We start from the raw sequence: 16,333 nt of genomic DNA on the forward strand, positions 1-16,333 counted from the left end.
CTAAGACCGTAGGGTACTGTTCAATCCAAAAAGTCTGAACTGCGGCTCGCTAGCTCGCTGCGAAGAATTTCTACTATAATAATGCAGGAATCTAACTTGGCACCCCGAAACCTCGAGTTGTTGTTTTAAGTTTTTTGCGGGTCCTTACATCCTCCCCCACTTAAGATCATTCGTCCTCGAATGAGGATCAAGGTTTGCTTAACACAATTTCATTTGTACCACATACCATCAGCCCCAAATTTGCCTTACTTCCTAATTTTTTGAAAATTTCGCCAGAGTTTCCTTTGTATTTAGGCCTAACCACCTGTCAGAGAGCCCCCGAAGCACACCTTAGCAACATATATAGAATTAAATAACACAACAGAATACAAAATAACACCAACTGAAGCTTCATGGGGGGACATATAACTAGAAAGTAGTGCCTTTATATTAGCCGAACAAGTGATACAAAATTTTGGGGGGAAACAACTTCATAGAACTATTACATGGCTATTCAAACAAATGAGGGTACTTTTCTTTCATTTTATTCTCGGCTTCCCAAGTAGCTTCTTCGACTTGTTGATTTCACCATAACACCTTCACGGATGCAATTTCTTTGTTTCTCAACTTTCGGACCTGCCTATCAAGAATAGCAACCGGAATTTCTTCATATGACAATTCTTCACTAACCTCGATGGTCCCAACCGGCACAATAGCAGACGGGTCTCCAACTACCTTCTTCAACATGGACACATGGAATACCTGGTGTTCTAATGACATCTCAGGTGGTAGTTCAAGCTTGTACGCCACCTGACCTATCGTTTGAATGATTTTATACGGCCCGACATATCTCGGACTTAATTTCCCTTTCTTTCCAAATCGCATGATCCCCTTCATGGGAGATATCTTCAAGAACACCCAATCATCTTCCTTTAACTCTAAGTCTCTGCGACGAATATCCGAATAGGATTTTTGACGACTCTGAGCCGTTCTCAACCGCTCCTTTATGATCTTAACCTTTTCCATAGCCTGATGCACAAGGTCTGGTCCTATTAGTTCAGCTTCTCCAACCTCGAACCACCCAATCGTCGATCTACATCTTCTACCATACAAGGCCTCAAACGGCACCATTTGAATACTGGCATGGAAGCTGTTGTTATAAGCAAATTCTATAAGGGCAAATGATCATCCCAGCTACCTTTGAAGTCAAGCACACACGCACGCAACATATCCTCAAGCATCTGAATAGTCCGCTCTGCTTGCCCGTCAGTCTATGGGTGGAAAGCCGTGCTAAGATTTACCTGCGTACCCAAACCTTGCTAAAATTTCTTCCAGAAATTAGCTATGAATTGGGCCCCTCGATCGGAAATGATGGAAACTGGAGTGCCATGAAGCCTGACTATTTCTTTGATATACAATTGAGCATATTTTTCCGCAGTGTCGGTGGATTTAACCGGCAAGAAGTGTGCTGATTTCGTGAGTCGATCCACGATCACCCAAATTGAGTCAAATTTATGTGGAGTGCATGGTAACCCTACCACAAAATCCATGTTGATCATTTCCCATTTCTACATTGGAATTTCTATACTCTGAGATAACCCACCGGGCCTTTGATGCTCGGCCTTCACTTGTTGACAGTTTGAACATTTTTCCACAAAGTCCGCCACACCCCTCTTCATGTTATTCCACCAGTAAACTTCCTTGAGGTCATGATACATTTTGGTAGAACCTGGATGCACGGAATATCTAGGTGTATGAGCTTCTGCAATGATTCTTTCCCGAAGACCATCTACGTTTGGAACACATAGTCGTCCTTGGTACCATAATGTACCGTCATCCATGCCAAGAGAAAAAGCTGTAGTCTTATGTTTATGAATTCCTTCCTTCAGCTGCACTAACACTGGATCACTGTATTGCTTCTCCTTGACCTCCGTCACAAGCAATGATTTCGCCCTATTCCGCACAATCACTCCCCCTTCACTAGAGTCTGTAAGACGAACTCCCAAACCGGCCAACTGGTAAACCTCCCGGGCCAAGGGCCTTTGACATGTCTCCAAGTGAGCCAAACTACCCATAGATTTCCGACTAAGAGCATCCGCCACCACATTAGCTTTCCCCGGATGATACAAAATGTTGATGTCATAATCTTTGAGCAACTCAAGCCACCTACTCTGCCTTAAGTTCAATTCCTTTTGCTTGAAAATGTATTGAAGACTCTTGTGGTCCGTGAATACATCTACGTGGACTCCATACAAATAATGACGCCAACCTTTTAATGCAAAAACCACCGCCGCAAGCTAAAGTCATGAGTTGGATAGTTCTTTTCGTGATTCTTATGCTCCGTTCTGCAGCACCCGGTGTCACGACCCAAATAGGAGGGGCCACGACGGATACCCGGTGCCTTACTCAACCGAGTACAAACGTAACATATCTTTCTTATCACACCACCATGGCTAAATGGGCCAGAAGGGCCATCATGAGATAACCAGAATAAAACATAAGGGAATACTAGACATAGGATGACCTAACATGATATAAAAACTTATACATATGACATACGGGCCTATAAGACTAAAATGATCACTCGTACACTGAACATATGCCGACAAGGCCATACAATCTTGCATATACATGACATCTATCTACAAGCCTCTAGGAGTACATAAACGTCATAAAGGCCGGGACAGGGCCCCGCCATACCAATAAATACATGTCTAAAGCATACTGACCAAATAAGTAACTTCGGACCAAGTAGAGTGTACCAACTGTAAGGACCCATAAAACTTTTAACCAAAACTTGGGGTTTCGTGGTGCCAAGATAGATTCCTGCATTACTATAGTACACTACGAACTTAGAGGAAAATGTTTCGCAGAAGAAAGCATTTTTGCGGCCCATTATGCGGCCGTATAATCACACTGCGGACCGCATAATGGCCGCAGAGTGAAGTAGTAAGTTTGGCCAATTTGAGGTCAATTTTGTGGTCGATTATGCGACCGCATAATCGATATGCGGACCGCATATCGGTCACATAATTCCTCTTTGGTTTCTGCGGAGGGAGTTCTGTGGTGCATTATGCGACTGCAGAACAAGTATGCGGACCGCATACTGGTTGCATACTTAAGCCAAACATTTAGGCCCCTGAGGGCTATTTCTACGGTCTCTTTGCGGACCGCATAACCATTATGCGGTCGCATATGCGACCGCAGACCTGTGTCGGGGTACCATTTTTCTTAATTTAAAACCTGACCCCCATTCCGTTAAAACACCCCTTTAGTCTATTTTAAAGCTCATTTCTGATATTTCTAGAGTGAGATAGAGGGTTCTAGAGGGAGGGCCTAATTTTTCATCAAATTGATCTTCAACCATCACTCAAAGCCTAGGAAATATTCAAGTAGAGCACCAAAATTCTTCACCCTAAAAGGTAAGACTTCATCACCTCAGCTCTTAATTAGAAACATAGCTATAATGGGGTACTAGGGTGATACTTCATGGGTATGAGGGTGGTTTATCTTGCATGCATGTATGATAAAGAGTGTGGGGAAAAAGTGAGCTAGAACCATGAACGTTTTCCTAATTCCGGGTTCAATTTGTATATTGCTAAAATAGATTGTGGTTGTTAAGGGTTCCGGATAATTATAGAGTCTAAAGAAGCGCAATTGAGATATGTATGGCTAACTCTCTTCTTCCTAGAATCGAACTCCTGGTGTCCGAATGATGGGTGTAAGTTCTAACTTGATCATACTAGAATTGTTTGCCTTAGTATGTTGGATTGAAAGATTCATGTTCCCTAATTATTTTAGATGTTTACCATGTCATCATGCTATTTGAGAACGTAATTATATTGTTTCCAAGCTCCTTCCCTTATGTGTGCAATGCCTTATGTGATGATGTTATTTGAACGGATAAAAAGGGAAAAGACTTGAATTGTAAAATATTCCCAAGTGCCAAGAACTACTTAATAAATGAGGTTGTTTGTGCCATGTAACGAAAGATGGGAAAGAAATGTGAATTTAGTGAACAATTGAAAGAGGTTATGTCTCAAGCGAGATGGCTTAGCCGATCGGGCCGAGATCGGATGCCATGCTGTACACATGGTGGCATTTGTGTTTGAATTATTGATTTACATTATGGATATGGATATGTCTCACTTGAGATGGCTTAGTCGGTCGGGCCGAGACCGGACTCCGTGTAAAAACACGGTGGCATTGTGAGTTGTGGCTTCGGTACTAAAGATTATTAATCTAAAAAGATGGAAAGATTGAATTGGAAACTATGGGACCCTTACTTGGTGTTTTCTTTGTATTTCTATGAAACTCTTATTGATTTTTATGATTGCCTTCCCTTTGTTTCACTGTTCATTCTACTAAGATTGGTGTTTGCCTTACATACTAGTACCATTCGATAGTACTAACGTCCCTTTTGCCGGGGGCGTTACATCTTTGAATGGATGTAGGTGGTTCCATCCCAGATAGTGCCGATCGCATATTGGTGGTGCTCTCTTTCTCTCCTCACAGCAGTCTTGGTGAGCCCCATTTCTCCCAGGGGTCATGTAGTCCTTCTTTTGTATAAGCTTTCATATTTTGAGGTATAGCCAGGGCCTTTTTGCCGGCATTGTCATGCTGCTCTTTTGTACTCTTAGAGGCTCTGTAGACATTTATGTGGGTCATGTATGTATGTTGGGGTAGTTGTTGGATCGAGTTATATTTTGGGAACTCAACTATGGCATAATGTATATAAGGAAAAATGAACTAGCAACATTTATATATTTATATAACTGATCCCACCCCCTGTTTAACAAATGGTGATGCGATCCTTTTTTGGATTATGAATGAGTCGGGTAGGAAAGGTTTAATAGGCTTGCTCGACCGAGTTCACTCGGTTGAGCACCGGTCGTGCTCCCCGAGATTGGGGCATGATACCAACACCTTCCACTGAGCTAATAGCCTACTAGCGAGACCTGTGGGCATGAAATGCAGTGTCCCCAGGCAAAAGGGATGTCAGTACAAATAAAGTACCGAGTATGTAAGGTATGAAAGCAGTATATAAAAGACATAAAAGAAACATGGAGTAAAGAACTCAACCTGTAAGTCTAAATAGCTCTGTGAATCATGAAACGTTTATAATGTCATGCATATGCGTATAAATGTCATATCATGCATAGGTATATGCGTACGTAACATCATCAAGCCTCTGAGGGAATCCCATCATATTATCTCGGCCTCTGTGGGCGAAATCATCAACGTATATCAGATGATGAGGTGGTGGTGTGTATATAATGCCATAACATTTCCCCATACCCCATATACATATAATATACGCGTATATAACGCCATCTAGTGATGGGTCTATGTGCATGTATAAATGAATGCAATGCATAATAAGTAAGTCAATAAGATCTCTCGGGATGTTATAAGATCCATATACCTTTCGTTAATATCATGAAATAAATTTTATCAACTTATGTATTATCTGAGACCTAGGAACAGACGATATAATAACAGGAACACATGGGGAATCAAGAACATAGAAACCCTTAGTACTTCTATAAATAGAGTCATTTGTAAACATTGCGCGTTTGCTTGTTTTCTTTGTATCATATGGATCATACCAAAAAGAAAGAACGGATAGCCTTAACATATCTTAACTTCGTTGAGTCCTTAATACCTTCCAAGAAATTCTTCGAACAACTCAACCTCAATCTACCATAGCATAAGGAGATTCAAAATCAGTGCTGAGTAAAGGCTAAGTCCGCAACTTAAAGTAGTAGCTTGTTTATGTAAATTTGGGAAGCATCTCCCCTGTAACAAGGGCCTCCTCCAATACCATATACGAACAATAATAACCAGAGCAATACAATAAGTACAACATCAACAATAGGGTACAAAATATTTCATTAACAAGTCATCAAAATATCACGACGAGCATCAAGCTCGGATTGAATCCCTTTAGCACCCTTCCACCCCATTATCATTCATTCTTGAACTTAGTAATATATCCAGTATAATAACCAATACCTTTTAAAGGATTTCCAACCTTGTACTCAATTTCAAAGCTACCCGAAATAGCCTAACACATGATAATATCATTGTGGACAACTTCCAAGTGCTTTATAGTCATTTCTTTTATAGTTACAAATTTATTCAACAAGATTGACATGTAAACCAACATAATCATACTAACAATATCATAGCCAACTTATTTTCCATAATTTCCAGCCACTTAAAGTTCATAAGAGCAACTTTCAAATCAATCCATCAAGAACAACAACATCTCAAGCTAATCCAAGTATTATCTTGTAGTTTATCATCCTAAAAACTTAACCAACATACAAGAAATCTTAAGCACAATTAGTAGGATGTTATACTTACCTTAGCCAGTAGAAACAACTTGAAATTTCAGCCAAACATAGCCCACAACTATCCTCAATGACACCACAACACTATAGGTGTTGTATTCTCTTCTTGAATCAACTTTTGGTGTTCAAGTTGGTGTGTAAACACTTGTAGTTTGCCTTGAAAATCTAATATATATGAAGGAGGGACTGATTATTACCTTAATCAACAAGAACAACATGAAATCTGAGGTTAATTACCTTTGAAGAACCCTCCAAAACATCCACAAGATGAAGAACTACGATCTAGCAAGCACTACGGGATTTCTAGCATTAGATTTATGTTTTTATCTTAGGTTTTCACCCTAGAATCATGGAGGAACCCTTGGAGAGAATTTATGAGGGTTTAGGAACTGTTTTGGGTGAGAAAAATGAGTTAAAACGACTTAGAATGGACTTAAATACAAGCTGGAATTTTACACCGACTTTGTGGGTCCCATGGGAGCTGCTTGCGCAGTCTCGCGAAAACGTGAATATCTCTCTACTCCGATGTCGTATCGACAAAAGGTTAAATGAGTTAGAAACTAGACTCGTATATCTTCAATTTTGTAGGTATATCACCCCATAATTACAAGTACGTTGGGAGAAAAGCTCCGCTAAATTTGACCTAGTTTTCAGCACATTTATGAATATAACTTGTGATGACCTTTGCCAACTTTTGTTCCACCACTCGCTTGACTTCAGAATGTAACACACGACTATTATATGAATAAAATAACTCATAAAATAACCTCCTTATCATTTTATGAACCCTAGTATCACCCCAAAGTACATGTTATAACATTCCAAACTTATCGACTTTCGACGAAACTTATTTTTCGTTTAGCGTCTAAGCTTTCCAACTCTCTTCGTACTTATTATTTATGATCTTAAATATTTTTCACCTCCAAGGTTAAATGATTAACTTACTTTATATACCTTCAGAGATGATCTCATTTCTTATCTTACTTCAATTGACTTACGACATACTTTTGCATACGAAAACATGGGGTATAACACCCGGAGTCTCTTCCTTTGTTGTATTTATTTTTCTGTCTATTTTACTCGAGACAGTAGTATAGGAGGTTTTATATATTCTACTTTCTTGCTCATGCACTTGAGACACCGGGTTTTGGAAAATTCAAGTAGATATTTCATGGGTTTTTATAATTAAATTCACTACTTCTCTCTTTCGTTTATTTCATGCTTTACATTATTACGGTCACCTACTAATCGTTCCCTTATTAAATAAAATTAATGACTTTAAAAATATTAAAATGAACATTTAAATGGATAGTTCACCGTTGGCTTGCCTAGCAGCAACCTTGGGCACGACCTTTAGCGGGAATTGGGTCATGACAGTTAAGCAAGACCATGCGTGAACATCCAATTTAATTATCTTTTTTTTAACTTTTAAGAATAGAAATTTCCTTTAAAACACCGAAATAAGTAAGATCTCATGCAACCGTACATACCTATCTCTCAAAAATATCAAGTGTGAGTAATACATAAACCATGGTGATAGTAATAATAAGTACAATAGTACATAAACACTAGAAGCCCCCAAAACTCGGTGCCACAAGTGCATGAGCAATCTAGAGAATATACAACAACAATAACAACTGTCTGAAGTATTATTGACAGAAATAGTAAACAAGGTAGAGAGAGACTTTGGTGCTACAGATCGAAGAAAGGCAAGCAGCTCACCACTAAGTCTCTGTGGAAGTGCGGCTACGCGCCCGTGTGACCACTGGAAGTACATGTCTTAGTACCTGCACATTCAGTGCAGAAGTATGACGTGAGTACATAAAACAATGCGTACCCAGTAAGTATCTAGTCTAACTTCGAAGAAGTACGGACGAGGGGTTGACTTGACACTTACTAGTGGTCAAATAGTAATAAAAACACATAAAGTAGACATGGAGGATGTACAACAAGTAGCAATGAAACAGACAAAGCGATAATTATAAATCTCCAACATAGGACTATATCAAATCACTAAAATGTCATAATCGGCCTCGAAGGCGCTAACTCAACTGTTATCATAACCAATTCCAGCCTCAAGTATTAAGCACGAGTCTGCTGAGGCGAATAGATCGATCCCATAGGAAAATGATATTCAGTACTGTCGGAATAGTACTAGTATGAATGACAAAATACCCTCTCAATAGAATGATAAATAATACAAGCAAGAACAATCATAATATCAATGGAAGCCACAAACAACATCAAACCTCAAATCAGGATCAAGATAGTGTTCAAATAAATTTCCATATCTCAAGTTGGGAGATCTTTAGTACCAATATTCCACCATCCACAATACCAATACCACTATATTTTTAGCACGGAGTCCGATCACGACCCGATCGGCTAGGCCGTCTCATCCGAGACATAAACCACAATCACAATTTCAATTACAATTTCCAGCACAATCACCACCATGTGTGCGGCATGGCATCCTATCACGACCCGATCGGCTAGTCCGTCTCACCACAATTATATATGGGTCGACATCATCCTTTTCTACTAGTCATCTCATTTCATACTTCTTTCACATATTTTCATTTGATTGGCACTAGGGGCCACAATTATAAAATCATTCTTGGCACGTCGGCCGTATTTAGCAATTCATGTTTACCGTTTTCACTTTCAAACATCATCATCATCATCATCAACATCAAGGCATTTCAAATCAAGGTTTTTAGTACACATGTGTAATTAAGAGTCATAGAGACATAGAGATTTTTCACAAAATTTGGCATAATAGCCTTCGTTTGAACTTGACTTGAAGTCGAAACATTTTTAATGCACAGCCCAAACTTTGAACACATTTTCAGATGATAATATAACATAATAAAAGGATTTGGGATACATATTGAACATATATCTTTCAACACAAGCTTATTCGGAATAGCCAATTTTATAATGAACAACTAGGGACTTACATAAATTAAATGAATATCGTGGGATTCAATTCTAAGAGAGGAGTTTAGCCAACATACCTCGATTTGAGATTTCCTTAAATTACTACAACGTTCCGAAAATCCTAGCAATCCCAATCTATTTTGAGACATACCAAAATTGAACACAAATTAGGAAGATATTCATGGTTTCATCTCATTTGAGCATTTTATCAAACACTAGGTGTGCAACTTTGGTTACAAGGTTCTTCTACAAGATTTTCTTCATTCCACAACCCAATCTTTACTTATTTGAGCTCCAATATTCCCACAAACCTTATTGGTACATGTATGTATACATAATACTCTCACACCCAAGAATCATACTCCCAATCACCCATCTTTTACCCCAAACTCGAAATTGAAGAATTGGAGAAAGGAATTCTTACCTCTTTGAAGCCCTAGCAAGATCCTTGTAAAATCTTCAAGACTTGAGCAAGAATTGATGAACAAAATGGCTAGGTCTTCTCTTTCCCTCTCTAAGATACGCTCACCTCTCTCTAAAAATATCAGATGAAACCCTTAAAAATGACCCCCAAAGCCTTTTTATAAAAATGGGATCAGGTTATAATAATCAGAAAAATGGAGCCCCGTCACAGATCTGCGGTCGCATATGTGACCGCATAATGCTTCTACGGTCCGTGGAATGGGCCGCATAATGGCCCTCCGAAACCGGGCAACACTGCCCCACTCTGCGATCGATCTGCGGTCCGCAAACCTATTTTGCGGTCTGCAGACCTGTTCTGCGGTCGCATAATGGACCGCAGAACCTTCTTCAAAAATTTCTCATGTTGGTTCTGCGATGGGATCTGCAGCCCGCAAAATGGTTATATGGCCGCATAATGGACAGCACAATGGTCCTAAAATTTAGCTCAAGTTTCTTCTTCACTCTGCGACAGTTATGTGACCTGCAGAGTGATTTTGCGGTTGCAGAAATGCCCTACACTTTCGAAGATTTTCTTCAACTCCCCAATGCACTAATCAACCCAAAAGGTCCGAGAATTTCTACAATCCTCAAACACGTAAGCCTACCTCGGCACCACGAAACCTTAAATTCCTTTACAAAATTTTACGGGGCCTTACAGTAAGAGGCTAAGTCAATATTTTATTCTAACTTCAATCTTAGTCACAAATTAAGGAAATCAAATACGCATGATGAGTACAAATAACACAATTAAGGCATGATGTGAATCTAAGTCTACCCGGACATAACATAGATATAGTAACGTACGGACTCTCGTCACCTCGTGCGTACTTAGCACCCCACAAAAAGTAGCACACAACAATCAATACACCTAAGGGGATAAATTCCCTCTTACAAGGTTAGGCAAGAGACTTACCTAGCTTACAAGTCCGCAATCCAGCTCTTTAACATCACTAGAACTCCTCAAACGACGTCGAGCATTCCGAAACTAATCAAAAGTCATATAAACTAATAAATATATGTTTAAAAGTTCATAATTTAACTACTAAACTAATTTCCCAACCAAATTCGAAAAGTCCATAAAAGTCACCACCGGTCCCACGTGCCTATATTCCGGAAATTTTCGAAGACAACGTCAATCATGACCTCACGAACTCAAATATATAATTGATTCCTAATCCCATGTCTAATTTTGTGGTCAAAATCCAAAAATATCAAACTCTAGATTTACTTCTGAAATCCAACAATTTCATCAAATTCCATGTTTAAATCCACATGTAATCCATGTATTCAGCTCACAATGTGTAGAAATCACTTAGCTCAAGATTGATGATGAAAATGTCTCCTCCAAATCGCCCAAGCATGAGAGAAATGAGTTGAAAATGAGAAAAACCTGACCTTGCTAACTTTAAATCTGTCCAGGCGTCCTTCTACACGATCGCAGAAAAGCTCACATGATCACGAAGGCCATACAGACCTCGCCCAGAAATCCTCTTACGCGAACGCGATAAACAACTCGTGATTGTGAAGCTTAGCCAGGTGAGCCAACGAGAATGCGAGCCAATCCCTGCGAACGCAAAAACAATAAACCCCATCCTCAGAAATTACCCTACGCGATCACGTTCATGACCAAGTGATCATGATGAACAACCTTCCAAACCTAGGCCAGCCCATCTATCTTAATGTGGTCGCGACCATCACCACGCGAACGCGGAGCACAAACTGATCAAGATCCGTGAACGCGACACCATATTTGTGATCACGAAGAGCAAAGTCCCTACCAGTCCATTTAGCCTTTCACGATGGCGACCCTTCTTACGCGATCACGATGCACACCAAACACACCAGAAACCAGCAGTGATAAAACAAGGAGAATTTGTCCGAAACCATCCCGAAACAAACCTGAGGCCCCCGAGACCCTGTCCAATCATACCAATAAGTCCTAATACATTATCCAAACTTATCCGAAGGCTCGAAGTGCCACAACTAACATCAAAATCACGAATTGACGATTAAATCATTCTTTAAACTTTCAAACTTCGATGAACGCGTCCGAATCACACTTAAACATTTCGGATTGACGCAAAATTTTATACACAACTCACAAATCACAATATGACCCTATTCTAAGGCTCGGAATCCCAAACAGACACCGATAATGCCAAAATCTTCTTTGAGTTAAATTTAGGAAATCCTAAAACCTTCAAAATGCCAACTTTCAACAATAAGCGCCGAAATTCTCCCGGCCTACCCAAATCTCGATCCGAACATACACCCAAGTCCAAAATCATCATACGAACCTATTGGGACCTTCAAATCCTGATTCTGAGGTCGATTACTCAAAGCGTTGACTCAAGTCAAACTTGGCCATATTAGGCCACTATTATGGAACCAAGTGTTCTGAATTCAACCTGAACCCTTACAAAACCAAACCAACCACCCCTGCAAGTCATAAAATATTAAAAGCACATATGAGAAGTCTTAAATAGGGGAACAGGAATTTGTAAAGCAAAATGACTGATCGGGTCATTACATTCTCCACCTCATAAACAAATGTTCGTACTCGAATGGGTCTAGAATCATACCTGGAGTGCTGAATAAGTCTGAATATCTACTCCGCATGTCCTCCTCGGCCTCCCAAGTCGCCTCCTCGACTGGTTAGCCCCTCCACTGGACCTTTACCGCAACAATCTTCTTAGACCTCAACTGGAAAACCTGCTTGTAAATAATAGCAAATGGTTCCTCCTCATAACCCAAGCTCTCATCTAGCTGAACCGTGATCTAATCTAACACATGCAACCTGTCGGCATGGTACTTTTGGAGCATAGACACATGAAAAACTGGATGGACTCCTGATAGATGGGAGGCAAAGCAAGATCATAAGCAACCTCCCTAACTCACTTCAACACCTCAAATGGGCCAATAAACCTCGGACTCAGCTTGCCCTTATTCCCGAACCTCATGATACCATTCATCAGCGAGACCTTCAGGAGAACTTTCTCACCCACCATAAATGATAAATCACGTGCTTTCTGATTCGCATAACTCTTATGTCTGGACTGTGTTGTGCGAAGCCGCTCGTGAATTAACTTTACCTTATCTAAGGTATCCTTTACCAAATCAGTACCATATAACCTAGCCTCATCGGGCTCAAACCAACCGATGCACGAACGACATCGCCGACTATATAAAGCTTCAAATGGAGCCACCTCGATGTTGGACTGATAACTGTTGTTATAAGCAAATTCGATAGGTAAGAGTCGATCCCATTTCCCTCTGAAGTCAATAACACGTGCTCTGAGCATATCCTCCAGAATCTGAACTGGAGGCTCCATCCTGTCGGTCTGCGAATGAAAAGTTATGCCGAGCTTTACCCAGGTACCTAACTCACTCTACACTGCTCTCCAGAAGTGTGAAGTGAATTGAGGGCCTCTATCTGAAATGATGGAAATAGGCACACCATGCAATCAGACAATCTACTGGATATAAATCTGGGCCAACCTCTCTGAAGAGTAAGTAGTCACCACCGAAATAATGTTTGCAAACTTAGTGAGTATGTCGATAATGACCCAAACAGCATCGAACTCCCTCAACGCCCGCAGCAACCTAACTACGAAATCCATGGTGATGCCGCCTGGACTCTGGTGCACATACTTAACCTACTGGCAATTCAGACACCTCTCCACATACTTGACTATGTCCTTCTTCATTCGCTGCCACTAGTAATGCTACCTCAAGTCACGATACATCTTCGTAGCACCTGGATGAATATAATAGCGCGAATTGTGTGCCTCCTCTAGAATCGTCTCCCTCACACCATCAACTTTAGGAACCCATAGGCGATCCTGGAGTCATAGAATACCATCATCACCGATAGTAACCTCCTTGGCATCACCCCATAGCACCGTCTCCCTAAGGACCAACAAGTGCGGATCCTCATACTGGCAATCCTTGATCAGCTCAAATAATGAAGACAGAGCCATAAGATATACAAGAACTTGACTGGGCTCTGAAATATCCAACCTCACAAGTCTATTAGATAATGACTCAATGCCTAAAGCCAATGGCCTCTCCTCTGCTGAAATGAATGTAAAACTACCTATAATCTCAGCCTTTCTACTCAAGGCATCTGCAACCACATTCGCCTTACCTGGATGATAAAGGATAGTGATATCATAGCCCTTCAGTAGCTCAAGCCACCTACGCTACCTCAAGTTAAGATCCCTCTGCTCAAACAAATATTGTGAACTACAATGATCGGTGTAAACCTCACAGGATACCCCATAAAGATAATGCCTTCAAATCTTGAGAGCATGAACTATGACGGCCAACTCCAAATCATGTACGGGGTAATTCTTCTCATGGGGCTTCAGTTGACGTGAAGCATATGCAATAACTCGCCCCTCCTGCATCAATACACAACCAAATCCAACGCGTGAATCATCATAGTACACAGTATACATCCCTGAACTAGAGGGAAACACTAACACCGGTGCTATAGTCAGAGCAGTCTTGAGCTTCTGAAATCTCGCCTCGCAATCATCAGACCACTTGTACGGAGCACCCTTCTGGGTCAATCTGGTCAAGGGTGTTGAAATGGAAGAGAATCCCTCCACAAATCGTCAATAATAACTTGTTAACCCCAATAAACTTCTGATCTCGTCGTTGTGGTAGGACAAGGCCAACTCTGAACTGCTTCGATCTTCCTGGGATCAACCTTAATACCCTCACCTAATACAACGAGCCCCAAGAAAGCCAGGGAGACTAACCAGAACTCTCACTTGGAGAACTTAGCATATAGCTTTTGTTCCGCAAGGTCTGAAGCACTAACCTCAAATGTTGCTCGTGCTCCTCCATACTACACGAGTAGATCAATATGGCATCAATAAAGACAATGACAAATAAGTCAAGATACGGCTTGAACACCCGATTCATCAAGTCCATAAACGTCGTCGGGGCGTTAGTCAAGCCGAAGGACATCACTAAAAACTCATAGTGCCAATATTTGATCCGTAAAGCCGTCTTCGGAACATCCTAAGCACAAATTTTCAGCTGATGATATCCATATCTCAAGTTGATCTTCGAGAACACTCTACCACTGTCACGACCCAAACCGATGGGCCGCAACGGGCACCTGGTGCCTTACTCAATCGAATACCAACATAACGTATCTTTTCGTATCATACTATCATAGATAACTGAGTCGGAGAGGCTACCATGAGATAAGTAGAATACAAACATGAAATACCAACTTATACATAAGACATACGGGTCTATGAGACCAAAATAACCACTCATACACTACACATAGGCCGACAAGGCCATACAACCTTTAATGTACATGACATCTGTCTACAAGCCTCTAAGAATACATAATTGTCATAAAGGTCGGGACAGAGTCCCGGCATACCAAACAATACACGTCTAAATCATACTAACCAAGCAAGCAACTCCGAAGCAAATGGAGCACACCAACATCTTCCGTTGAGCTGATAGCCTACTTGGAGGGATCTCGACATGTCTATCGGGACATGCGGGCATGAAACGCAGTGTCTCCAGGCAAAAGGGACGTCAGTACAAATAATGTACCGAGTATGTAAGGAATAAAAATCACTAAATAATAGACATGAGAGAAACATGGAGTAAAAGACTCGACATGTACGTCTGCATAGCTCTGTGAATCATTTCATTTTTATAACGTCATGCATATGCGTATAAATGTCATACCATGCATAGGTATATGTGTTCATAACATCATCAAGCCTCTGAGGGCATCCCATCATATCATTTTGGACACTGTAGGCAAATCATCAACGTATACCAGCTGATCAGGTGGTGGTGCGTATATAACGCCATAACCTTTTTCCATATCCCATATACATATAATATACACGTATATAACGCCATCTGGTCATGGGTCAATGTACATGTATAAATGCATGAAATGCATAAGAAATACGTTAATAAGATTTTTTCGGAATGTCATAAGAATAATATGCATGTCGGATAAATTTTATCAAATACGTATTTTTCTGAGACCCATGAACAGAAGATATAATAATAATTCACATGGGGAATCAAGAATATAGACACCCCTAGTATTTCTATGAATAAAGTCATTTATGGAAATTGTGCATTTGCTCGTTTCGTTCGTGTCCTATAGATCATGCCAAAAGGAATGAAGGGATAGCCTTAACATACCTGAGCTGATTCTCTTGACAATCCTTCCAACACATATTAATTTCGACAACACGTAACGGCGGATCGAAGTAGGGGAAAATCCGTATTATGTTCTTGAGAAAGATTATACCGTGCTCTCTTAGAATTGCAAATCCCATTGCTATTACGCAGTGTAACTTTGTATGAAAATTTTGCCCAAAATCCGTCACTTTCCTTAGTTTTAATTCACGTTTCTTGTGAATTAGAAGTCTTAGAGATTCTTGGAATTTTAAAGCTTCATCCATAAGCTTTTTTTGGCAAACTTATGCAATTTCCTCGTACTTTATGCATAATAATCCTTGTAGGCCACCAATTCTCCTACACATGCCACATAGCACATAAGTGAATAGTCTTCCTTTGGGCTCTTTATGGCTGCCACA

The 16,333-nt window shown here is 40.4% G+C and overlaps 1 protein-coding gene and 1 long non-coding RNA gene across 2 annotated transcripts; both read right to left on the reverse strand.

Moving 5' to 3' along the window:
* Positions 1 to 7,796: 7,796 nt before the first annotated feature.
* LOC138903935 (uncharacterized) lies at positions 7,797 to 10,035 on the reverse strand. The gene is made up of 2 exons (XR_011413217.1): positions 9,700 to 10,035; positions 7,797 to 8,122 (listed from the first exon to the last, which is right to left on the reverse strand). It is a non-coding gene; the product is annotated as an uncharacterized lncRNA (long non-coding RNA).
* A 2,596-nt stretch (positions 10,036 to 12,631) lies between these two features.
* On the reverse strand, positions 12,632 to 13,069 carry LOC138903937 (uncharacterized). The gene has a single exon (XM_070192504.1). The coding sequence runs from the start codon at positions 13,067 to 13,069 to the stop codon at positions 12,632 to 12,634; it is 438 nt and encodes a 145-aa protein (XP_070048605.1).
* Between the last annotated feature and the right edge of the window lie 3,264 nt (positions 13,070 to 16,333).

The sequence above is a fragment of the Nicotiana tomentosiformis genome, unplaced genomic scaffold (genome assembly GCF_000390325.3).
Source record: "Nicotiana tomentosiformis unplaced genomic scaffold, ASM39032v3 Un00189, whole genome shotgun sequence".
Classification (NCBI taxonomy): domain Eukaryota; kingdom Viridiplantae; phylum Streptophyta; class Magnoliopsida; order Solanales; family Solanaceae; genus Nicotiana; species Nicotiana tomentosiformis.

Excerpts from the sequence above, each read along its gene's own strand:
- LOC138903937 (XM_070192504.1), bottom strand. The coding sequence starts at position 13,069 with ATGGAGCCTCCAGTTCAGATTCTGGAGGATATGCTCAGAGCACGTGTT.